This window comes from Mustelus asterias, chromosome 21, assembly GCF_964213995.1.
Source record: "Mustelus asterias chromosome 21, sMusAst1.hap1.1, whole genome shotgun sequence".
In the NCBI taxonomy this organism is placed as follows: Eukaryota; Metazoa; Chordata; class Chondrichthyes; order Carcharhiniformes; family Triakidae; genus Mustelus; species Mustelus asterias.
The window spans coordinates 63872555-63897435 of record NC_135821.1 but is presented as its reverse complement, the minus strand read 5'-3'; the positions used below and the strand labels follow the sequence as shown (position 1 = coordinate 63897435).

General features: G+C 47.7%; 1 protein-coding gene and 1 non-coding gene across 3 annotated transcripts in view; both read right to left on the bottom strand.

The window, feature by feature from the left end:
- LOC144509339 (prolyl endopeptidase-like) overlaps positions 1 to 23006 on the bottom strand; it is a 33086-nt gene extending 10080 nt beyond the window's left edge. Inside the window, exons 1-10 of one of the 2 annotated variants that reach the window (XM_078238020.1) lie at positions 22886 to 23006; positions 20294 to 20368; positions 19311 to 19444; positions 16998 to 17128; positions 14413 to 14622; positions 12825 to 12946; positions 10963 to 11068; positions 9154 to 9345; positions 8869 to 9066; positions 1322 to 1425 (exon numbers count right to left, since the gene is read on the bottom strand). In XM_078238020.1, the coding sequence (XP_078094146.1) occupies positions 1322 to 1425; positions 8869 to 9066; positions 9154 to 9345; positions 10963 to 11068; positions 12825 to 12946; positions 14413 to 14622; positions 16998 to 17128; positions 19311 to 19444; positions 20294 to 20368; positions 22886 to 22927 (1314 nt within the window). In that variant the 5' untranslated portion in view covers positions 22928 to 23006. Of the gene's footprint in view, positions 1 to 1321; positions 1426 to 8868; positions 9067 to 9153; positions 9346 to 10962; positions 11069 to 12824; positions 12947 to 14412; positions 14623 to 16997; positions 17129 to 19310; positions 19445 to 20293; positions 20369 to 21071; positions 21474 to 22885 lie in introns of those variants that run through there. The other variant, XM_078238021.1, reaches the window with a different exon arrangement.
- Positions 10238 to 10436, bottom strand: LOC144509601 (U2 spliceosomal RNA). Its single transcript, XR_013500511.1, has one exon. It is a non-coding gene; the product is annotated as a U2 spliceosomal RNA (small nuclear RNA).
- Positions 23007 to 24881: the final 1875 nt, after the last annotated feature.

The window sequence follows — 24881 nt, the reverse complement described above, 5'->3', positions numbered from 1 at the left end:
ATTTGGCCCATTTAGTCTGCACCGACCCTCCAACAGAGCATCCTACCTAGTCCCGTAACCCTATGGATTTACTCCACTAATCCCTCTAACCAAACTATGGGGTAATTTAGCATAGCCAATCCACCTAACCTGCACATCTTTGGAGTGTGGGAGGAAACCAGAGCGCCCGGAGGAAATCCACGCAGGCATGGGGAGAACGAGCAGACTCTACACAGAGAGTGACCCAAGGCCGGAATTGAACCCAGGTCCCTGGCGCTGTGAGGCAGCAATGCTAACCGCTGCGCCACCGTGCTACTCTTGATCATCCTTTGGATGCAAACCCACTCAAATGAACAGGAAGTTGGGGAGCACTGCCTCTCTGATATCACCAGCTTTACATTCTCATCAAAATGCCCCCCCACCCCCGCTGACAGGGGGAATCATGGCTGAGCTCAAACCTGTCTTCACCCAGCTCATTCCTCCCCCCGAGGAGACTAATGGCCAGTGAGCAGAAACAGGAAACCTGGCTGATTCTATCCCTTCCTGACCCAGGGACACTGAGTCCCATTGCTGCCATGACAGTGGGGTAGAAAGTGAATCAAATCATTAAGCTGCTTAAGGATTGAGCTGAAGGGGTTTCTCTGAATTAGTTCCTCGGGCCAGGTGAGTCCCTTGGCTATCATATCAGTGAGAGAATTCCCGAGTCTGGGTCTGCCATGAAACCGCTGTGTTCATTGGCTCTAAGTTGTGACAATGTGTTTCAAAGGATAAATCACATACTGATCTCTGAAGGCAAACTCTCCCCAGTGCACTGGCCAATGGTTATCTCTCAATCAATATCACAAAAAACAGATGGACCCAGTCGCTATCGCATTGTTGTTTGTTGGAGCTTGCTGTGTGTACATTGGCTGCGACATTTCCTGCATGACAACAGTGGCTACACTTCAATACATCATTGGTCATAAAGCACTTTGGAACATCTTGATTGTGAAAGGCGCTATATAAATTCAAATCCTTTCTACCCTATGAGCATGTCTTTGTGATGTGAAAGACTCCCTATAGAAGCTAGCTCCTTGATACAAACTGGACACCCACAAAACTTAGAAGAATGAATTCAATTCAAACTTATCAATGCTATCAATATTTACAAATGCAATTGCTGAAGAATTTCAGCAGGTTTGTGGCTATCTGAAGGCTGCTTTTTAAACTGGAACCCCTTCATCAGGCTGCACCCTGGTTAGCCCACTCAACGCAAACAGACCTGCTTTACCCAGACAACATCTTCCCTTCTTATCTCAGGTACCCTGTTCTTTTTTTCAATCTCCTTATGTTAGTGTCTCACCTGAACGATCTGATAGTCAGAAAAGTTGAATCCTTTGATCTCCACCTCCCTGAAGACCTTGGGTTCCAGGGTCTCTTTAGACAGGTCACAGTGGTAGATGATTCCTGGGAGAGAATGCAAAATCAAGTGTGAACAAGTATCACAGTCCTTGTTTCACAACCTGCTTGGTCACCCATTTTGTCCATCAACTCCGTCTACACTTCCCGCTGTCTCGGAAAAGTACCTAGATTAACCAAGGACCCCTCGCATCTTGGACATTCTCTCTTCCACCTTCTTCCATAAGGAAAAAGAACATATACCAACCAACTATAGAACAGCTTCTCCCCTGCTGCCATCAGACGTTTGAATGGACTGACCATATATTAAGCTGATCTTTCTCTACACCCTGTGAGTGCAACACTATATTCTGCACCCTCTCCTTTCCTTCTCCCCTATGTACTCTATGAACAGGATGCTTTGTCTGTATAGCTCGCAAGAAACAATACTTTTCACTGTATCCCAATATATGTGACAATAATAAATCAAATCAAATTCACTTTTGCTTTTATGAATATTTGTTTTCGGGGTGCACAGTGGTTAGCACTGCTGCCTCACAGTGCCAGGGGCCCAGGTTTGATTCCCAGCTTGGGTAACTGTTTGCGTGGAGTTTGCACATTCTCTTTGTGTCTGCGTGGCTTTCTTCCGGGTGCTCCGGTTTCCTCCCACAGTCCAAAGATATGCAGGTTAGGTTGATCGGCCATAGTAAATTGCCCCTTAGTGTCAGGGGGTTAGCAGGGTAAATAAGTAGGGTTATGGGGATAGGGCCTGGGTGCGATTGTGGCCGGCACAGATGGGCCGAATGGCCTCTTTCTGCACAGTAGGGATGCTATGTGGTCATCGATGATTCTCTGGCTTCTCCCAAACCCACAAAGACAAACACTGCTGCAGCAGTGAGCAGCAAGTTCCCCCTGAGTCAGAAAGTTGTGGGTTCGAATCCCGCTCTGGAAACTTGAGAACAAATTCTAGGCTGACATTTCCAGCGTAGTGAAGAGGGAGAACTGCACTGTTGGAGGTACCATTATTTGGATGAGGTCCCATCCGCCCTATCAGGTGGATGTAATATATCCCGTGGCACAATTTGAAGACCATTTCCTAGTGTCCTGGCCAATATTCACCCTTCAACCAACATCAACTTAATAGGCCATTTACTGTATTACTGTTTCTGGGATGTTGCTGCTGCTGTATGGAATTATTTTAGAACTAGTCTTGTGCAATGAGAAAGGGTTAATTAATAGGTTTGTAGTAAAGAGTAGCTATATATGGCAAAATTTTACATTAAGTTTTATATTGAAAGCACAAAGCTCTTAATCTGAGCAAAGCAATCCATGTAGGCACCAATGAAGAAGTGACTAAAATAAAGAATGGCCGGAATGGAGGATTGTAGATATCATAGAATCACAGAATCCCTGCAGGAGGAGACCATATCGAGCCTGTACTGACAACAATCCCACTTAGGTCCTGTCCCCGTAACCCCACATATTTACCCTGCTAATCCCCCGAAACTAAGGGGCAATTTACCATGGCCAATCAACCTAACCTGCATATCTTTCGGACTGTGTGAGGAAACCAGAGCACCCGGAGGAAACCCACGCAGACATGGGGAGAATGTGCAAACTCCTCACAGACAGTGACCCGAGGTCAGAATTGAACCCGGGTCCCTGGCGCTTTGAGGCAACAGTGCTGACTACTGTGCCACCGTGCTGCTCCACAGATCATTAAGAGGTAGTTGATAAAGACAGTGGTTGAACAGTCAATAGCCAGAAGGCAGAGAGTTAAGGTGATAGGCAAAAGACCCAGAGGCAACATGGGGAACAACTTTTTAATGTAACAAACGGTTAGAATTTGGATAAAGATTCAGATATATCCTTCCAAAAGGAATTGGATAAATACTTGAAGGAGAAAGAGAATGCAGGGAAATGGGGAACGAGCGACTGAGTGGGACTAACTGGATTGCTCTTAGAAAGAGCAGGTGCAGACTTGATGGGCCAAATGGCCTCCTTCTGTGCTATATTATTCTATGCATTTCCTACATTACATCAATGGCTGTGCTTCAAAAGGATTTTCTGAGTTACCAAGTGCTTTGGGGGCGCCCTGAGGTAATGGAAATTACTGCAGAAATGAGAGTCCTTATTCACTCAGTTAAAATGACAATATAGTGACGTACATTAGAAGACCCTGTACTTTAAATAGCTGTGAGGGAGGATTATCAGGGTCAGAGTGATGATGGGACAGGATGGAATGGTTAGATTTTGCCAGGGATTTTTGGAGCATTACTGTCCAATGTCAGCCCGGGCAACAGGCTTCAAAATCCATCCTCCCTGACCTAAGCGGTTAGTACAGTGGTTAGCACTGCTGCCTCACAGCGCCAGGGTCCCATATTCAATCCTAGGCTTGGGTCACTGTCTGTGTGGAGTTTGCACGTTGTCCCCGTGTCTGCGTGGGTTTCCTCAGGGTGCTCCGGTTTCCTCCCGCAGTCCAAAGATGTGCGGGTTAAGTTGATTGGCCATGGTAAATTGACTCTACTGTCAGGGGGATTAGCAGGGTAAATATGTGGGGTTACGGAAATAGGGCCTGGGTGGGATTGTGGTCGGTGCAGATGTGATGGGCTGAATGGCCTCCTTCTGCACTGTAGGGATTCTATGGATTCTAAAATTGGGATATGCTCCGGGGAGGGGGGGGGGGGGGGGGGTATTAAATGTCAGAAATATTAAAATGGAGTGGGAGCCTGACACCACCCCCCCGCCCGTTCCTGCTAACTGCAATGTTAACTTGTACACAGCAGTGTTGTCCTTTTGAAGTCGGTGGGGTTCTTCTATAAATATTCACATTGGGTCCCTAGAGCATCGACAGGATGTTTTCCTGTTGTCCTGGACAGGGTGGGAGAGGGGAAGGTGGTTGGGAGCAGGTGTGGCTGAAGCTAGTGCAACAGGTTCGTGAGCAAGGCAGAGGCTCCTCTACAAAGTTTAATTCTTCGCAACACTGGATAAGGATAGCAGATTTCCTTCCCTCAAGGGTATTAGTTTTCATGGCAATCAATGATAGTTGCCATGATCAGCATTACTGAGTAAGAAGTCTCAAAACACCAGATTATTGTCCAACAGGTTTATTTGGTCGCAAAAGCCACTAGCTTTCGGAGCGCTTGCTGCCCCTTCGTCAGGTGAGCGGGAGTTCTGTTCACAAACAGGGCATATAAAGACACAAACTCAATTTACAAATAATGGTTGGAATGCGAGTCTTTACAGGTAATCAAGTTTCAAAGGTACAGACAATGTGAGTGGAGAGGGCGTTAAGCACAGATTAAAGAGAGGTGTATTGTCTCCAGACAGGACAGTTAGTGAGATTTTGCAAGCCCAGGCAAGTTGTGGGGATTACAGATAGTGTGACATGAACCCAAGATCCCGGTTGAGGCCGTCCTCATGTGTGCGGAACTTGGCTATCAGTCTCTGCTCAGCGACTCAACTATATGATGACATCAACAAGTTACATCCCACCATCAGACTCACCATGGACTACTCTCCGGAATTGGTTGCATTCTTCGACACACGCATCTCGATCAAGGACGGTCACCTCAGCACTTCACTGTATCGCAAGCCCACGGATAACCTCACGATGCTCTACTTCTCCAGCTTCCACCCTAAACACGTTAAAGAAGCCATCCCCTATGGACAAGCCCTCCATATACACAGGATCTGCTCAGATGAGGAGGGTCGCAACAGACACCTCCAGATGCTGAAAGGTGCCCTCATAAGAACAGGATACGGCGCTCAACTCATCGATCGACAGTTCCGACGCGCCACAGCGAAAAACCGCAGCGACCTCCTCAGAAGACAAACACGGGAGACGGCGGACAGAGTACCCTTCGTCGTCCAGTACTTCTCCGGAGTGGAGAAGCTACGACATCTTCTCCGGAGCCTTCAACATGTCATTGATGAAGACGAACATCTCGCCAAGGCCATCCCCACATCCCCATTTCTTGCCTTCAAACAACCGCACAACCTCAAACAGACCATTGTCCGCAGCAAACTACCCAGCCTTCAGGACTACGACACCACACAACCCTGCCACAGCAACCTCTGCAAGACGTGCCGGATCATCGACACGGATGCCATCATCTCACGTGAGAACACCATCCACCAGGTACACGGTACATACTCTTGCAACTCGGCCAACATTGTCTACCTGATACGCTGCAGGAAAGGATGTCCCGAGGCATGGTACATTGGGGACACCATGCAGACGCTACGACAGCGGATGAATGAACACCGCTCGACAATCACCAGGCAAGAGTGTTCTCTTCCTGTTGGGGAGCACTTCAGCGGTCACGGGCATTCGGCCTCTGATCTTCGGGTAAGTGTTCTCCATGGCAGCCTTCACGACACACGACAGCGCAGAGTCGCTGAGCAGAGACTGATAGCTAAGTTCCGCAAACATGAGGCTGGCCTCAACCGGGATCTTGGGTTCAAGTCACACTATCTATAACCCCCCATGACTTGCCTGGGCTTGCAAAATCTCACTAACTGTCCTGTCTGGAGACAATACACATCTCTTTAACCTCTGCTTAACGCTCTCTCCACTCACATTGTCTGTACCTTTGAGACTTGATTACCTGTAAAGACTCGCATTCCAACCATTATTTTGTAAATTGAGTTTGTGTCTTTATATGCGCTGTTTGTGAACAGAACTCCCACTCACCTGACGAAGGAGCAGCGCTCCGAAAGCTAGTGGCTTGTGCTACCAAATAAACCTGTTGGACTTTAACCTGGTGTTGTGAGACTTCTTACTGTGTTTACCCCAGTCCAACGCCGGCATCTCCACATCAGCATTACTGAGACAGGCTTTATATTCCAGATTTATTTAATGAATTTAAATTCCACCAGCTGCCGTGGTGGGATTTGAACCCATGTCCCAGAGCATTAGCCTAGGCCTCTGGATTACTAGTCCAGTGACATTACCAGCATTACTCCACCATCTCCCCATTCACCTCATTTACATCTTCTGGTATCAAGTTCCACATTCTCACCACTATCTGAATAAATATATTTCTCCAGAACCCCCTGCTGGACTTATTAGTGACTATTTTATACCTTTGGCCCCGAGATTTGATTTCTCCCACAAGTGGAAATACCTTCTCTATGTTTACCCTTTCATAACCTTAAGGACCTCTTTCAGATCATCTCTTGGTCTTCTCTCTTTGAGAGAAGAGTCTCAGCTTGTTCAATTGTTTCGGATAGTTACAATCTCTGGGGTCTGGCATTATCCTGGTCATTTATTTTGTACTTTTATCAACGCTTCTGTATTCATTTTACAAAACTGTGCCCAGTGCGACAAGTGAGGTCTAACCATGAACCAATTCAAGATTAATTTCAATTCTATTCTTCTAGACATGGTTTTCTTTTATTTAGTGGCCTTAAGAGCCCATGATATGTACCTGTCAGGCAGGGAGGAAGCAGACGTGTGAGGGAACCGTGCTTTACGAAGGAGGTTGAATCTCTTGTGAAGAGGAAGAAGGAGACTTATGTTAAGATGAGACGTGAAGGCTCAGTTAGGGCGCTTGAGAGTTACAAGTTAGCCAGGAAGGACCTAAAGAAAGAGTTAAGAAGAGCCAGGAGGGGACATGAGAAGTCTTTGGCGGGTAGGATCAAGGAAAACCCTAAAGCTTTCTATAGGTATGTCAGGAGTAAAAGAATGACTCGGGTAAGATTAGGGCCAGTCAAGGACAGGAGTGGGAAGTTGTGCGTGGAGTCTGAAGAGATAGGAGAGGCACTAAATGAATATTTTTTCGTCGGTATTCACACTGGAGAGGGACAGTGTTGTTGAGGAGAGTACCGAGATGCAGGCTGTTGGACTGGATGGGATTGATGTTCATAAGGAGGAGGTGTTAGCAATTCTGGAAAGGGTAAAAATAGATAAGTCCCCTGGGCCTGATAGGATTTATCCTAGGATTCTCTGGGAGGCTAGAGAGGAGATTGAAGAGCCTTTGGCTTTGATCTTTGTGTCGTCATTGTCTACAGGAACAGTGCCAGAAGACTGGAGGATAGCAAATGTTGTCCCCTTGTTCAAGAAGGGGAGTAGAGACAACCCTGGTAATTATAGACCAGTGAGCCTTACTTCTGTTGTGGGCAAAGTATTGGAAAGGATTATAAGAGATAGGATTTATAATCACCTGGAAAGGAATAATTTGATTCGGGATAGTCAGCACGGTTTTGTGAAGGGTAGGTCGTGCCTCACAAACCTTATTGAGTTCTTTCAGAAGGTGACCAAAGAGGTGGATGAGGGTAAAGCGGTTGATGTGGTGTATATGGATTTCAGCAAAGCGTTTGATAAGGTTCCCCATGGTAAGCTTTTGCAGAAAATACGGACACATGGGATTGAGGGTGATTTAGTGGTTTGGATCAGGAATTGGCTAGCTGTAAGAAAACAAAGGGTGGTGGTTGATGGGAAATATTCATCCTGGAGTTCAGTTACTAGTGGTGTACCGCAAGGATCTGTTTTAGGGCCACTGCTGTTTGTCATTTTTATTAATGACTTGGATGAGGGCGTGGAAGGATGGATTAGGAAATTTGCGGATGACACTAAAGTCGGTGGAGTTGTAGACAGTGCAGAGGGAAGTGGCAGGTTACAGAGGGACATAGGTAAGCTGCAGAGCTGGGCTGAGAGGTGGCAAATGGAGTTTAATGTGGAAAAATGTGAGGTGATTCACTTTGGAAGGAGTAACAGGAATACAGAGTACTGGGCTAATGGTAAGATACTTGGTAGTGTGGATGAACAGAGGGATCTGGGTGTCCATGTGCATAGATCCCTGAAAGTTGGCACCCAGGCTGATAGGGTTGTTAAGAAGGTGTACGATGTGTTAGCTTTTATTGGTAGAGGGATTGAGTTTCGGAGCCAGGAGGTCATGCTGCAACTGTACAAAACTCTGGTGCGGCCGCATTTGGAGTATTGCGTACAGTTCTGGTCGCCGCATTATAGGAAAGATGTGGAAGTGTTGGAAAGGGTGCAGAGGAGATTTACCAGGATGTTGCCTGGTATGGTGGGAAAATCGTATGAGGAAAGGCTGAGGGGCTTGAGGTTGTTTTCGTTAGAGAGAAGAAGGTAAAGAGGTGACTTAATAGAGGCATACAAGATGATCAAAGGATTAGATAGGGTGGATAGTGAGAGCCTTTTTCCTCGGATGGTGTTGGCTAGCACGAGGGGACATAGCTTTAAATTGAGGGGTGCGAGATATAGGACAGATGTTAGAGGTAGGTTCTTTACTCAGAGAGTAGTAAGGGCATGGAATGCCCTGCCTGCAGCAGTGGTGGACTCGTCAACGTTGAGAGCGTTCAAGTGGTTATTGGATAAACATATGGATGATATTGGAATAGTGTAGATTAGAGGGGCTTTAGATTGGTACCACTGGTTGGCGCAACATCGAGGGCCGAAGGGCCTGTACTGCACTGTAATGTTCTATGATATTACTTTTACTATTTTGTGTATCTCTGTACAATCAACCTCTTTGTGAATTGTACCTGGGGTTAAGTAGGAGGTGAACTGGTAGAAGATTTCTGTGTTCTTCTTCCGTCCGCTACATCCACCGATGCTGCCAACATCCAGCGGAAGGTCCTTGAGGAAGGTTCCGGTGGCGAGGTCGTACAGCTGGAGGACGTCCTTCACGTCCTTTAAGTAATTCATGACCAGGAATTTATAATTGACACAGGTTGCCCAATCTGAAATGCAGAGACACGCCATTTGATAAGGTTACAAAGGTTCAACCAATACGTACTGCTGTGGAAAGGTGATGGGAATTGTCTTACCCAAGACATCTTTTGGGTGCTGGGGAATCAGCTGTTTCCATTGTGAAGGATCCGGCTGCTCCAGGTTGATGTTGAGGACTTGGTAGCGAGGGGCATCCAAGTTAGTTCGGAATGAGAACACAGGTCCTTCATTCGTGATGTAGTTGTACTCAGCGTCAAAGTTATCAATCAGTTTAACCCAGGGCAAGAGGCCTGTCAAAATTATGCCAGGAGGTGTGAAAACAATCAAATTATAATAAACAACAGCAACCATCAAGCAAGGAGCAGGAGTAGGCCATTCAGCCCCTCGAGCCTGTCCTGCCATTTAATAAGATCAAGGCTGATCTGAAAGGAACCTCCAATCTACACTTCACCTATCCCCCGATAACCTATCACCACCTCCCCCCCCCCTTGCTTACCAACAATCTATTCACCCCCACCTTCAAAATATTCATAGACTCTCCTTCCACCACCTTTTCAGGAGGAGAGTTCCAAAGATTCAAAACTTTCTGAGTGAAAAGAATTCACCTCATCTCAGTTTTAAATGGGTGACCCATTATTTTTAAGCAGCTATCCCACCTCCCACAAAACAAAACATCCCAAGGCATTTTATAGGAGTATTATTAATCAGAACTTGACAGTAAATCAAAGGAGAAAATATTAGGATAGGCGTCCAAAACCTTGATCAAAGATATAGGTTTTAAGGAGCATCTTCAAGGAGAGGAGAGAGGCTAAGGAAATTTGGCATGTTTGCTACAACTCTTACCAACTTGCACCATAGAAAGCATTCTTTCTGGTTGTATCAGAGCTTTGTAAAGGCTCGTGCTCTGTCCAAGACCGCAAGAAATGACAAAGGGTTGTGAACATAGCCCAGTCCGTCACGCAAACCAGCCTCCCATCCATTGACTCTGTCTACACTTCCCACTACCTCGGAAAAGCAGCCAGCATAATCAATTGCTCCACGCACCCTGGACATACTCTCTTCCACCTTTTTTTTTTGTTTTTATTCCAATTCAATCAAATCAAATCAAATTCAGAATCTCAACAAGTTGAGACATTCCCGGTCCAAGCTGACAAAACAGGGCTCTCACCTCCTGTCTTGGGCTTGATCTACATGATCCAAGCTGATTGGAGTAGGCAGAGCTCCTCCTCCAAGGCTTGATCTCATTTGCATCTTAGCCAAAAGGCCGAGATGCCGCTTTTAAAAATTGCTTCAAATGAAGCTAAAATGTAACCTAATGACTTAAACCAGACACAGCATGTCGATACTACACTTGATCTTAGCCAAAAGGCCAAGAAGCGATCATCTTTCTCTATACCCTAGCTATGACTGTAACACTACATTCTGCACCCTCTCCTTTCCTTCTCCCCTATGTACTCTATGAATGGTATGTTTTGTCTGTATAGCGTACAAGAAACAATACTTTTCACTGTATTCCAATACACATGACAATAATAAATCATATCAAATCAAGGTTGTGAGGCGGAAAGGATGAGGGAGGATTCCAGAACATTGGGCCTAAACAGCTGAAGATTATGGCTACCAATTGTGAGGCAATGAAGCTCAGGGATGTACGAGATGCCAGAATTTGGAGGGCGCAGTTATCTTGGAGGGTGGTCGAGCTGGAGGAGGTTACAGAGGTAAGGAGGACTGAGGTCAGGAGGGATTTGAACACCACTAGGGCCTGAATTTTCACAATAGTGGAGAACCAACTGTTGCAATGAGGGCAGAAGTCAGTGCGGCACAGATGGGATTTCGCTGCATCAGCTGACTTTCGCTCTTTGATGGCTCGGTAGCCTGGCCAGTGTCTGGCAATAGCAGGTACTTACCGGTTATGCCATTTGGCAGCTGATGTAGATCACAGTACCAGACCCGGTTCTTGGGCTGACAGCCTTCACAAATATACAAGCCTACATATCGACCATCATCAGAAACCTACACAAAAAGAAACAGAGTTAAAAACTGTTCGAGGAGTCAACTGTTCCAACAGGAAATAATCAGAGTCCATTGGAGCAGACTGAACATTCCTAGTCCTCTGGCTGTAACACGGAGGGGAAATGGATGGCATCCCGTAATACCTCCTTTGAAATTGTCCAGGGATTTCCTAACCGTTCCCCTGGAGTAGGGAGGAACGTTTGGGGCCCAAACCAAACAATTCAGAATAATTTAATGGCAGCCAATTTGCTCACAGCAACATCCCACAATAATTCGGTAAATAATTACACTGAATGTACAGCTCAGAAACAGGTCATTCAGCCAAACAGGTGCGCTAGGATTCATATTGCTGACAAACCTCTTCATTTCGGCCTCTCCTCTCTCCCCCTCAGGTACAACATCTTGTTTCCCCTCAACTGTATCAAAGCAACTCACCTCAACCACTTAATGTAGCAGCGAGTTCCATATTCTAATCACTCTCTGGGTAAAGGCAGCACTGTTGGAATTCATTTGTGAATATCTTATATTGAGAGTCCTGAGCAGTGACAGTATAAAGGAAAAACTTCAGCAAAGCCTTCGACAAGGGTACCACATGGTAAACTGGTCAGTAAGGCTGGATCACACGGGATCCAGGGAGAACTAGTCAGTTGGATACAAAATTGGCTTGCTGGTAGGAGACAGAGGGTGACGGTAGTCGGCAGTTGGGCTGTTTTTCAGACTGGAGGCCTGTGACCAGCAGTGTGCCGCAGGAATTGGTGCTGGGTTCACTGTTGTTTGTCATCTATATCAATAATTTAGATGAGAATTTAGGAGGCGTGGTTAGTAAGTTTGCGGATGACACCAAAATTGGTGGTGGAGTGGAAAATGAGGAAGGTTATCTAAGACTACAATGGGATCTTGATTAACAGGGCCGAGGTATGGCAGATGGAGTTTAATTCAGATAAATGCGAGGTGTTGCATTTTGGTAAGACAAACCAGGCCTGGACTTACTCAGTTAAAGATCAGGCCTTGGGGAGCATTGTCGAACAGAGAGACCTAGAGATGCAGGTACATAGTTCCTGGAAAGCGGCGTCACAGGTGGGCAGGATGGTGAAGAAGGTGTCTGGCACACTTGCCCTCATTGGTCAGAGCATTGAGTTGGGACGTTATGTTGCAATTGTACAAGACATTGGTAAGGCCACATTTGGGGTATTGCATACAATTCTGGTTGTCCTGCTATGGAAAGGATGTTATTTAACGGGAAAGGGTGAAATAAAAGACTTATAAGGATGTTACCAGGACTGGAAAGTTTGAATCGTAAGGAAAGGCTGGATAGGCTGGGACTTTCTTCCCGGGAGTGCAGGAGAATGAAGGGTGACCTTATAGAGGTTTATAAAATCATGGGGGGCATAGATAAGGTGAATAGCCAAGGTCTTTTCCCCAGGGTAGGGGAGTCCAAAACTAGAGGGAATAGGTTTAAGGTGAGAGGGGATAGAGAGGGACAACTTTTTCACACAGAGGGTGGTGCTTATATGGAATGTGCTGCCAGAGGAGGTGGTAGAGGCGGGTACAATTACAACATTTAAAAAGACATTTGGACAGGTACGTGGATAGGAACAGTTTGGAGGGATATGGGCTAAACACAGGCAAATGGGACTATTTCAGTTTAGGAAACCTGGTCGACATAGATGAGTTGGGCCGAAGGGCCTGTTTCCATGCTGTATATCTCTTTAACTCTATGAGCCAAGCTGACATATTGGCAACATCAATAACTTACCTTGGCTCCACTTGTCCACTTGGGATTATCTGGGAATTCTGCACACAGGATATCCTGCGACTGCTCAGTGCCAAGCACATGGTAGTAGAGTTTCTGGTGGAGGTTAGTTGTCGTTTCAGTGCCTGGAAAAGATGCATCTTTCGTAAGTCGCACATTGAACTCAACTCAAACACTGTGCAGGGCGGAGAACAAGATGCATTGAGGAAAGATTCATATGGATCTCCTTAGCTTAGAGATGTGTGAAGGCTGATCGGAAGGAAAGATAAGATAGAATAAAAACAAATACAACAGAGTTGGGAGATTTACAAAGATTGAAAGGAAAGAGCAGGAATGGTGCAGGAAACAGGCATGAAGAAAATAATAATGAGTAACAAGGATTAAAAACAGAAAGTGTTTGGATTTATAAAGCACCTTTCATGACTTCAGCGTGTCCAAAAGCACCTTACAGCCAATGATGAAGTATTTTAGAAGTATAAAGTTTATTTATTAGTCACAAGTAGGCTTACATTAACACTGCAATGAATTACTGTGAAAATCCCCTAGTTGCCACACTCCAGCGCCTGTTTGGGTACACTGAGGGAGAATTTAGCATGGCTAATGCGCCTAACTAGCACGTCTTTCGGACTGCGGGAGGAAACTGGAGCACCCGGTGGAAACCCATGCGGACACGGGGAGAACATTCAGACTCTGCACAGACAGTGACCCAAGCTGGGAATTGAACCTGGGTCCCTGGCGCTGTGAGGCAGCAGTGCTAACCACTGTACCACTGTGCTGCCCTAGTCATTGTTGTAATGTCAGAAACATGGCAACCAATTTGAGAATGATAACAGAAACGTGATAATGGCCAGACCATTTGTGTTTGTGATGTCGATTGAGGAATAAATATTGGCCAGGACATCAAGGATAACTTCCCCTCTTTTCTTCGAATAGTGCCGTGGATCTTTTACATCCACCTGACAGGACACACGGAGCCTTGGTTTAACATTTCACCTGAGAAATGTGAAAAGCCATTTTCATGTGGGTAATTTTTCTCTGAGAAAGGTGCTGTTTACTATTTGTTGATGTCATGGTGCAGTCAGTGTTGCTGGGGCATATGGTGACTACCGCCACATGTAGTCTTCGCAAGTTGCATTTATATAGTGCCTGTAACATAGTCCAATTCTCCCTAAATGCTGCACAGGAACAAGGAAAGAAAATTGAACACTGAACCATGTAAAGATATATCAAGGTTCATAGCTAAATGCTGTGTTAAAAGGCTCTGTCTCCTTATATCTTTAGGTTGGTCATTTAAATCAGGGCTTCAAGTTCAAAATCTGTGCTGACACTTCACTGCAGTACTGAGGGTGCGTCGCCTAAGATATTAAATTGATGCCCAATGTCTCCTGAAGAATAGGGGAGTTCTCCAGTGTCTATTGTTTGCAAATTGGCTGTTGAGTTTCAAGTTCGATAATGGCCCTTGTGAAATACACTGGGACATTTTACAGCATTAAAGGTACCATGTAAATGCAGGTTATCATTGTTTGTTATACCGGAGTTTCATTGGGTAACCATCGCACATTTTCCCCACAACCCCAACCCCGTTCCATACCGTCCGTGCTGCCCTCTTGCTCTGGGTAGCGGTTATAGAAGACACCTTTCCCATCGTGGGTCCAGGACAGGCAGCTGAACTTCACCTTTTCCAGGGTGTCTGGCAGATCTTCAGGACCCTCGACCTTCAGGAATTTGATCGTGATCCAGTCGGAACCACTCTTACTGAGTCCGTACGCCAAGTACTCATCGTCATCAGAGAATGCCAACACTAGGTGAACAAACCAGAGGTCAGGCCTGCTGTTGATTGGTCTAAATACTATCAAGAGTTTTGGAAAATTACTCATCTCCCTGGGGCAACAGGGTTTCACTTCATCATAGGAAAAGGAGTAGGCCATTCAGCCCCTCCAGCCTGTTCTGTCAGTCCATTAGATCATGGCTGACGTAAACCTTAACATCATTTGTTGGTTCTGTGATCCTTAACACCCTTCCTGAGCAAAATTTATAAATCTCAGGTTAACTAAATATGGGGTAAAATTGTAGAATCTTACAGTGCTGAAGGAGGCCATTTAGCCCATCATGCCTGTGCTAACTCTTTGAAAGAGCTGTTCAATTTAGTCTCAGTCTTTTCCCTATAATCCTGCCAAATAATTTTCTTTAAATACATTTCCAATTATTGCCTTTTGAAATTTTTTGGAATTAGATTCCAACACCTGTTCAGATAGTGCCTTCCAGATATCTGGCATGTCCGCTACGACTCTCACCAACTTTTACAGATGCACCATAGAAAGCATTCTTTCTGGTTGTATCACAGCTTGGCATGGCTCCTGCTCTGTCCAAGACCGCAAGAAACTACAAAAGGTCATGAATGTAGCCCAATCCATCGCGCAAACCAGCCTCCCATCCATTGACTCTGTCTACACTTCCCGCTGCCTCGGCAAAGCAGCCAGCATAATTAAGGACCCCATGGACCCCGGACATTCTGTCTTCAACCTTCTTTCACCTGGAAAAAGATTCAAAAGTCTGAGGTCACGTACCAACCGACTCAAGAACAGCTTCTTCCCTGCTGCCATCAGACTTTTGAATGGACTTACCTTGCATGAAGCTGATCTTTCTCTACACCCTAACTATGACTGTAACACTACATTCTGCACTCTCTCCTTTCCTTCTCTATGAACGGTATGCTTTATCTGTATAGTGCGCAAGAAACAATACTTTTTACTGTACACTAACACGTGACAATAATAAATCAAATCAAAGTCAAATCAGATCCGAATAGTGCGTTCCAGATCCGAATAGTGCGTTCCAGATCCGAATAGTGCGTTCCAGATCCGAATAGTGCGTTCCAGATCCGAATAGTGTGTTCCAGATCCGAATAGTGCGTTCCAGATCTGAATAGTGCGTTCCAGATCCGAATAGTGCGTTCCAGATCCGAATAGTGCGTTCCAGATCCGAATAGTGCGTTCCAGATCCGAATAGCACTTTAAGTGAAGAGATTTCTCCTCAGTTCCTCTCTACTTTAAAATCTATCGCCCCTGGTTACTGACCCTCATGCTAGGTTAACTGTATCTCCCTGCTTGCTCCAGCTAAACCCCTCAAAACTGAACACCCCAATTACGTAACCCCTTAACCCTTTCTGCCCCACTAAATGACAATTCTTTCAATGAAAATATACTGGATTGACATCATTTCAAAACCACAGGTTATGACCTCCCAGCTGCCACAAAGAGAATAAACTGGTGTTGGCCAATCATGGGAAACACGCAGCGGTTAGTGGGCATTCCAGTTTACACCCAGCATGCCTTTCTTTCCCATTGACCTCAAAGGGAGTTTTGTACAAAAGTCCAAAGTGAATGTGGACCCTTCAAGAGTGGTGGAATTTGCCAGGCTCTGTGCTGGAGACAAGGCTTCAAGTGCAGCCAATACAGATCGTAAATTCCTCACCTCATTAACACCTCAAATCTTCAACCAATGTCAACTACATCCAGAGAACAGGAAGTGGAGGAAGTCTTTCAGCCACCAGGCCTCACCTCAACAATGTGGCTGCCTTTGCTCCGTATCTCTTGATATTTTTACCCAACAAGTATCCACTGGTCAGTTTGGAAAGTTCTAATTGACACCCAGCTTCCACATCCTTTTGGGGGAAGGAAGCAAGTTTTGAATTTTCACTACCCTTTTTGTGAACAAGCACTTCCTGGTTTTAACCCTGAATACCCTGATTCCATTCTTAAGAATGTGCCCTCGTTTTCAACTCCTCCAAGGTGAAGATATCCTCAGTGCCCAGAGCTGAAATCAGCACTCTACCTGGTGAGTGACTGTTGCCAATGCAGCTTCGAAAAATCATGATTACACTCCCAACTCCCACCAACCACCAATATTCAATCACAGAATCCCTACAGTGGAGAAGACGGCCATTCGGCCCATTGAGTCTGCACCGACTCTTCGACAGAACATCCTACCCAGGTCCGCGTAACCCCACATATTTACCCCACTAATCCACCCAAACCCACACATCCTGGGACAGCAGGGGGCAATTTAGCATGGCCAATCCACCTAACCTAGCAAATTTGAAGTTTGATTTAAAATATTGATCCCCTGGTCCCGAAGGAGAACAAAATTCCGCGGTAGGACTATAATTCCACCTACTCTTCAAGGCCACGGTCCCATCCTCAGATAGCTTGTTGGGATCCAGAAACACGTGAGCCTCTCCATCCAGGGAATCCTGGACATACAACACGGACTGGTTCTGCAGCCCAGAGTTGTGGAAGTAAAAATACCTGAAAAACAGCAACTTGACACTCAGCAAGGCCTGACTACATCTCGAGAACAATCTTACCTGTTAATTTTCCGTCTTTGCTTCTGCCCCGCACCCAGGTTCATTCATTACCTATGAACCGAGAGCACAGGACTGGATACGCTCTTTGGTTGCATAGGACATGTCAGCGGAGCTTGGTCCTGTCCTTAACTCATCTTAGTTGTCAGCTGTGGCTCAATGGGTCACGGTCTGTCCTCTGCGTCCATAAGATGCGAGTTCAAGTTCCATTCCATACAACACTGGGACATGCACACGTGGGGCTGGAGAGTCAGATTAGGTCGGATAACTCTTTCTCAGTCAACATGGACAGACGGGCCAAATGGCCTCTCTCTGTGCTGTAAGTCTTTCTACAAGTCTATGTAATTAAACACGCAATCTAGGCTGACACTGTGGTACAACGTTGGGGGAGGAATACAACAGGTAACCACGTGCTTTTTTTCAGAAAAGCCCTTCCATACCAGGATGTTGCTTGGTACGGAAGGGCTTAATTATGAGGAGAGATTGGGTAAACTGGGGTTGTTCTCACTGGAAAGATGGAGGATGAGGGGAGACCTATTAGAGGTGTATAAAATTATGAAAGGCATAGATAGGGTGAACGGTGGGAAGCTTTTTCCCAGGTCGGTGGTGACGTTCACGAGGGGTCATAGGTTCAAGGTGAGGGGGGGGGGGGGGTTTAAACATGGATATCAGAAGGACGTATTTTACACAGAGGGTGGTGGGGGCCTGGAATGCGCTGCCGGGCAAGGTGGTGGAGGCGGACACACTGGGAACGTTTAATAAGACTTATCTAGATAGCCACATGAACGGAGTGGGAATGGAGGGATACAAAAGAATGGTCTAGTTTGGACCAGGGAGTGGCACGGGCTTGGAGGGCTGAAGGGCCTGTTCCTGTGCTGTATTGTTCTTTGTTCTTTGTTAAATCACAGAGATTGGCACCATTAACCTGCTTACAATGTCCACTGCCAAATGTATTATTTTTAATTGTTTCTAAAGATGTGGACATTGCTGTCCAAAGTCAGCATTTATTGCCCATCTCTAATCTCCCTAAAAGGATGGTGCTGAATTTTAGAACAGAATCATAGAATCCCTACAATGCAGGAGGCCATTTGGCCCATCGAGCCTGCACCGACAACTATCCCACCTAGGCCCTATCCCCGTAGCACCTACGCATTTACCTTGCTAGTCCCCCTGACACTAAGGGGCAATTTAGCATGGCCAATGCACCTAACCAGCACGTCTTTCGGACTGTGGGAGGAAACCGGGGCACCCGGAGGAAGCCCACACAGACAGTCACCCGAGGCTGGAATTGAACCCGGGTCCCTGGTGCTGTGAGGGAGCAGTGCTAGCCACTGTGCTACCGTGCCGCCCTTTGAACCTTCTGTTCAAACCACTGCAATCATTTATATAGTTTGATACGACCACCTCTTACTCGGCCAATTCAGAAGACAGTTAAGAGAAAATGATGTTAGCTTGGGACAGAGTTACATACAGGTACAGACTGGGTAAGAACAGCAGGTTTCCTTTCTTGAAGGACATTGAAGAACTAGTTTGGTTTTTAAACATCAACCTGACAGTTTCATGTATCACTTCTACAGCTGAGATTTTTAAAAGTTGAATTCAGCTGAAGCTGCCAGCGTAACCAAGGACCCCACACACCCCGGACACTCTCTCTTCCACCTTCTTCCGCCAGGAAAAAGATACAAAAGTCTGAGGTCACGTACCAACTGACTCAAGAATAGCTTCTTCCCTGCTGCCATCAGACTTTTGAATGGACCTACCTTGCACTAAGTTGATCTTTCTCTACACCCTAGCTATGACTGTAACACTACATTCTGCACTCTCTCGTTTCCTTCTCTATGAACGGTGTGTTTTGTTTGTATAGTGCGCAAAAAACAATACTTTTCACTGTATACTAATACATGTGACAATAATAAATCAAATCAAATCAAATGTGTAAGCTGCCAGTGCTGGGACTTGAACTCATATTTTCTGGATTACAAGCTCAGTAACACAACCACTACACTATCAGAACCCATCGGGTGCTCGCTCCAGCATTGCTTACAATCCTCAGGTTGACCAAGGAAGTAAAAGTGTTGCCAATTCAATCACCTCCAGGGCTGACGAGCCCTCGGTAGGACACTCACCGTTTGCCTTTTCTGCAAGGACAGCTATACTTGGGGTAGTCAAACAGCTCGGTCATCCGCTCCTTGAGTCTGTCCCTGACTCTACACTGTTCCAGGAATGGCATCGTTAGCTTGTTCTGGGCTTCGACAAATGCCTGAAAAGCAGAGAGGAGCAGATCACAAAAACAAAATCTGACTGATGTGAGAAATAGAATGACACAAGGATGTTGCCGGGACTGGAAGGTTTGAATTATAAGGAGAGACTGGATAGGCTGGGACTTTTTTCCCTGGAGCGGAGGAGGATGAGGGGGTGATTCTTATAGAGGTTTATAAAACCATGAGGGGCATCGACAAGGTGAATAGCCAAGAGCTTTTCCCCAGAGTAGGGGAGTCCAAAACTAGAGGACATAGATTTAAGGTGAGTGGGGAAAGACTTAAAAGGAGCCTGAGGGGCAACTTTTTCACACAGAGGGTGGTGCGGATATGAGATGAGCTGCCAAAGGAGGTGGTAGAGGAGGGTATAATTACAACATTTAAAATACATTTGGACAAGTACATAGATAGGGAAAGGTTTAGAGGGATATGGGCCAAATGCAGGCAAATGGGGCTAGTTCAGTTTAGGAAACTTGGTCGGCATGGAGAAGTTGGGCCGAAGGACCTGTTTCCATGCTGTACATCTCTATGACACTTGAGGCTGGTCAGAGGCATGTTGCTGGGCAAATGTAGAGGCTTCTACATTAAACCAGCTTCTGGACCAGGCCAAAGAAAAGATAAGTAGGCATCATAAATACCCTCTGCACCAAATATACTATACTGACTTTATGTGCTCTACACACCACATATACAATACACATCAGATACTCTACACACCATTTGTGCTCACAGATAATATATATTCAAAACATCATGTACATCCTGTACAGTCTACAGATGTGCAAATATCACCTGCACAAGAGGATTGATAAAGATAGCTGAGAGAGAGTATGGATTGGGTAAGCTCTCACCTTGGTCTGCTCACTGTTGGGATCCTCAAGCCAGGCATAAGGATCAGGAACTTTAATCCCATGGTAATCATCCACCTGGAACAATCAGGAATAGGGATCTTGGTCATTTACAAAAAACATTTAACGCACTAACTGGGATAAGACATCAAGGGAGGAAATCTGATAGAGTGATGAAATGAGGGTTCCAAGATGGGATGGATGTGGAGAAATTGTTTTGACCTGTGGGACAGTCCAGAAGAAGGGGCGTTAATATAATTAAATAAAGAATTTTGGATGAATTTATTTGCTCAGAGAGCAGTGAGAAGGTGAAACTTGCTGTCAAATGGAATGGATAAAACAAATAGTATCGATGTATTTAAGGGAAAGTTTTACGCATGCAAGAAAGAGAAGGAGCAAGAACAGGAACAGGAGGAAGTCATTCAGCCTCTGACGCCTGATCCATCATTCAATCAGATCATGGCTCTAATCTGGGCAGCGCAGTGGCACTGCTGCCTCACAGCGCCAGGGAATTGGGTTCATTCTGGCCTGGGTCCGTCACTGTCTGTGTGGAGTTTGCACGTTCTTCCCGTGTCTGCGTGGGTTTCCTCCAGGTGCTCCACTTTCCTCCCACACTCCAAAGATGTGTAGGATAGATGGATTAGCCATGGTAAATATACAGGGTTATGGGGATAGGATGGGGCAGGGTGAGCCTGGGTGAGATGCTCTTTAGGACTGTTGATTAGATTCGATGGGCCAGACAGCCTCCTTCTGCACTGTAGGAATTCTATGATCTACTCACCTTGGTTCTGTAAACTTCACCTAACAAAACTCTATCAGTCTAATATTAAACTTGGATTGCACAGACCCAGTTGGGAATCACACGCATTTCCTGATGGTGAAAAACTTCACAATGTCTTTATGTCATTCAGCTCAGGAACTGGACACAGACACTTCCAGCAGCTCAGACACAGACAGCTCCCGCAGCTCAGACACAGACACCTCCAGCAGCTCAGACACAGACATCTCCCGCAGCTCAGACACAGACACCTCCCGCAGCTCAGACACAGACACTTCCAACAACTCAGACACAGACACTTCCAGCAACTCAAACACAGACACTGACAGCAGCTCAGACACAGACACCTCCCGCAGCTCAGGCACAGACACCTTCAGCAGCTCAGACACAGACACCTCCCGCAGCTCAGACAGGCACCTCCCGCAGCTCAGACAGGCACCTCCAGCAGCTCAGACAGACACTTCCAGCAACTCAGACACAGACACTTACAGCAGCTCAGACACAGACACCTCCTGCAGCTCAGACACAGACACCTCCCACAGCTCAGATGCAGACACCTCCTGCAGCTCAGACAGACACCACCAGCAGCTCAGACGCAGACACCTCCAGCAGCTCAGACACAGACACCTCCAGCAGCTCAGACACAGACACCTGCAGCAGCTCAGCCACAGACACCTGCAGCAGCTCAGACACAGATACATCCAGCAACACGGACACACACCTCCAGCAGCTCAGACGCAGCTACCTCCTGCAGCTCAGACACAGACACCTCCGTAGCCCGGACACAGACACCTCCGCAGCTCAGACACAGACACCTCCCGCAGCTCGGACACAGACACCTCTGCAGCCCAGACACAGACACCTCTGCAGCCCAGACACAGACACCTCCCGCAGCTCAGACACAGACACCTCCCGCAGCTCAGACACAGACACCTCCCGCAGCTCAGACACAGACACCTCCCCCAGCTCAGACACAGACACCTCCCCCAGCTCAGACACAGACACCTCCCGCAGCTCAGACACAGACACTTCCAGCAACTCAGACACAGACACTTCCAGCAACTCAGACACAGACACCGACAGCAGCTCAGACACAGACCCCTCCCGCAGCTCAGGCACAGACACCTCCCGCAGCTCAGACACAGACACCTCCCGCAGCTCAGACACAGACACCTCCCGCAGCTCAGACACAGACACCTCCCGCAGCTCAGACACAGACACCTCCCCCAGCTCAGACACAGACACCTCCCGCAGCTCAGACACAGACACCTCCCGCAGCTCAGACACCTCCCGCAGCTCAGACAGACACCTCCCCCAGCTCAGACACAGACACCTCTCCCAGCTCAGACACAGACACCTCCCCCAGCTCAGACACAGACACCTCCCCCAGCTCAGACACAGACACACCCTGCAGCTCAGACACAGACACCTCCCGCAGCTCAGACACAGACACACCCTGCAGCTCAGACACAGACGCTTCAGCAACTTCGAGACAACTCTGAGAGGTTGGGGTTCGAGCTTTCACATCAGCTTCTGGGGTGGGATTTACACCCAAACACTGACCAATCTCCTGAATGTTTCCAGCATTTACTCTTTATTTTGTTTTAGATTTACAGTTTAATTTTGTAACAGTTTTTCCGGCTCCCTGAGTCTGTGCAATGAATAGAAAGTGAAACTTGCCCAACTTTCAGTTTCATTTCTGAACTTCTCACATTTTGCACCCAATTCCGCCCCCGCCCCCCATCACTCGCCCCCTCCCCCATGCCCCCCTCACCCCTCCCCCATGCCCCCCTCACCCCTCCCCCATGCCCCCTCACCCTGCTCAGCTCTCTCTCCGGCTCTGGGTATTTGAACTCCATCGCTTCTGATTGGGAATCAGTCCAAGCTCCGGGTGCTGGTGCCGGTCCCACTCCGCCTCGTGTCCCGTTACTGCCGCCTCTTCCGGGTGACAGACCCGCCCGCGACTGCCTGTGCAGGAACCAAGAAAGAATTTTAACAACGCCAGGTTAAAGTCCAACAGGTTTTTTTGGTAGCAAACTACCAAATAAACCTATTGGACTTTAACCTGGTGTTGTTAAAACTCTTACTGCGTTTACCCCAGTCCAACGCCGGCATCTCCACATCAGGAACCCAGAGACAGCCAGATAGAGACCAAACCCCCAAACATAGGGACAAGACCCCAGAGACAGACCCCCAGACACAGGGACAAGATCCCAGAGACAGCTCCCCAGACACAGAGACAAGACCCCAGAGACAGGGACAAGATCCCAGAGACAGCCCCCCAGACACAGACAAGACCCCAGAGACAGACCCACAGACACAGGGACAAGATCCCAGAGACAGACCTCCAGACACAGGGACAAGACCCCAGAGACAGACCCCCAGACACAGGGACAAGATCCCAGAGACAGCCCCCCAGACACAGAGACAAGACCTCAGAGACAGACCCCCCAGACACAGAGACAAGACCCCAGAGACAGACCCTCAGAGAGAGACAAGACCCCAGAAATAACAAACACAGAGACAAGATCCCCAGAGACTGAGACAAGACCCAGATCTAAACCACGGAGTCAGAGACTCCATACAGTCTCAAAGTCGGTAGCAACAGAGCCCAGACACGTCAGACAGAATCTCCAGACCCTTCTCTCTTTCCCCTACCCTGTGTACTTCCCTCTCTCCCCTAGCCCCCTGCACTGTCCTCTCTCCCCCGCCCCGCCCTCTCTCCCCCTGCCCCCTGCACAGCCCTCCCCCTGCCCCCTGCACTGCCCTCCCCCTGCCCCCTGCACTGCCCTCCCCCTGCCCCCTGCACTGCCCTCCCCCTGCCCCCTGCACTGCCCTCTCTTCCCCTGCCCCCTGCACTGCCGTCTCTCCCCCTGCCCCCTGCACTGTCCTCTCTTCCCCAGCCCCCTGCACTGTCCTCTCTCCCCCTGCCCCCTGCACTGCCCTCTCTCCCCCTGCCCCCTGCACTGCCCTCTCTCCCCCTGCCCCCTGCACTGCCCTCTCTCCCCCTGCCCCCTGCACTGCCCTCTCTCCCCCTGCCCCCTGCACTGTCCTCTCTCCCCTTGCCCCCGCGCTGTCATCTCTCCCCTTGCCCCTGCGCTGTCATCTCTCCCCTGCTCCCCGCACTGTCCTCTCTCCGCCTGCCCCCCGCACTGTCCTCTCTCCCACTGCCCCCTGCACTGCCCTCTCTCCCCCTGGCCCCCCGCACTGTCCTGTCTCCCCCTGCCCCCCGCACTGTCCTCTCTTCCCCGGCCCCCTGTACTGTCCTCTCTCCCCCTGGCCCCCCGCACTGTCCTGTCTCCCCCTGCCCCCTGCACTGTCCTCTCTCCCCCTGCCCCCCGCACTGTCCTCTCTCCCCCTGGCCCCCCGCACTGTCCTGTCTCCCCCTGCCCCCTGCACTGTCCTGTCTCCCCCGGCCCCCCGCACTGTCCTCTCTCCCCCTGGCCCCCACACTGCCCTCTCTCTCCCTACCCCCCGCACTGCCCTCTGGCCATTGCCCCTTCAATCACACTGCATCTTTATTATCAGGGTGAAGCAGTGTTGCCAACCCTCCAGGATTGGCCTGGAGTCTCCAGAAATTGAATATCAATCCCCAGGACATTGCCGTTAGCGACTGGGAGAAAAATCATCGGGACATTAAAAATATACTTTTTGTTGTCATTTTCTTTGAACTTTTCTCTATATAAATATTGAAAACGGGAGGAAAAGGTTATTGGCTGACAGTCGTCACCCAATCAGGTAGTGAGTCTTTTTGCTTTGCGATTGGTATAGGAAGGCAGTGTGTCACGAGGGTGGCAGTGTGGCCCAATGATT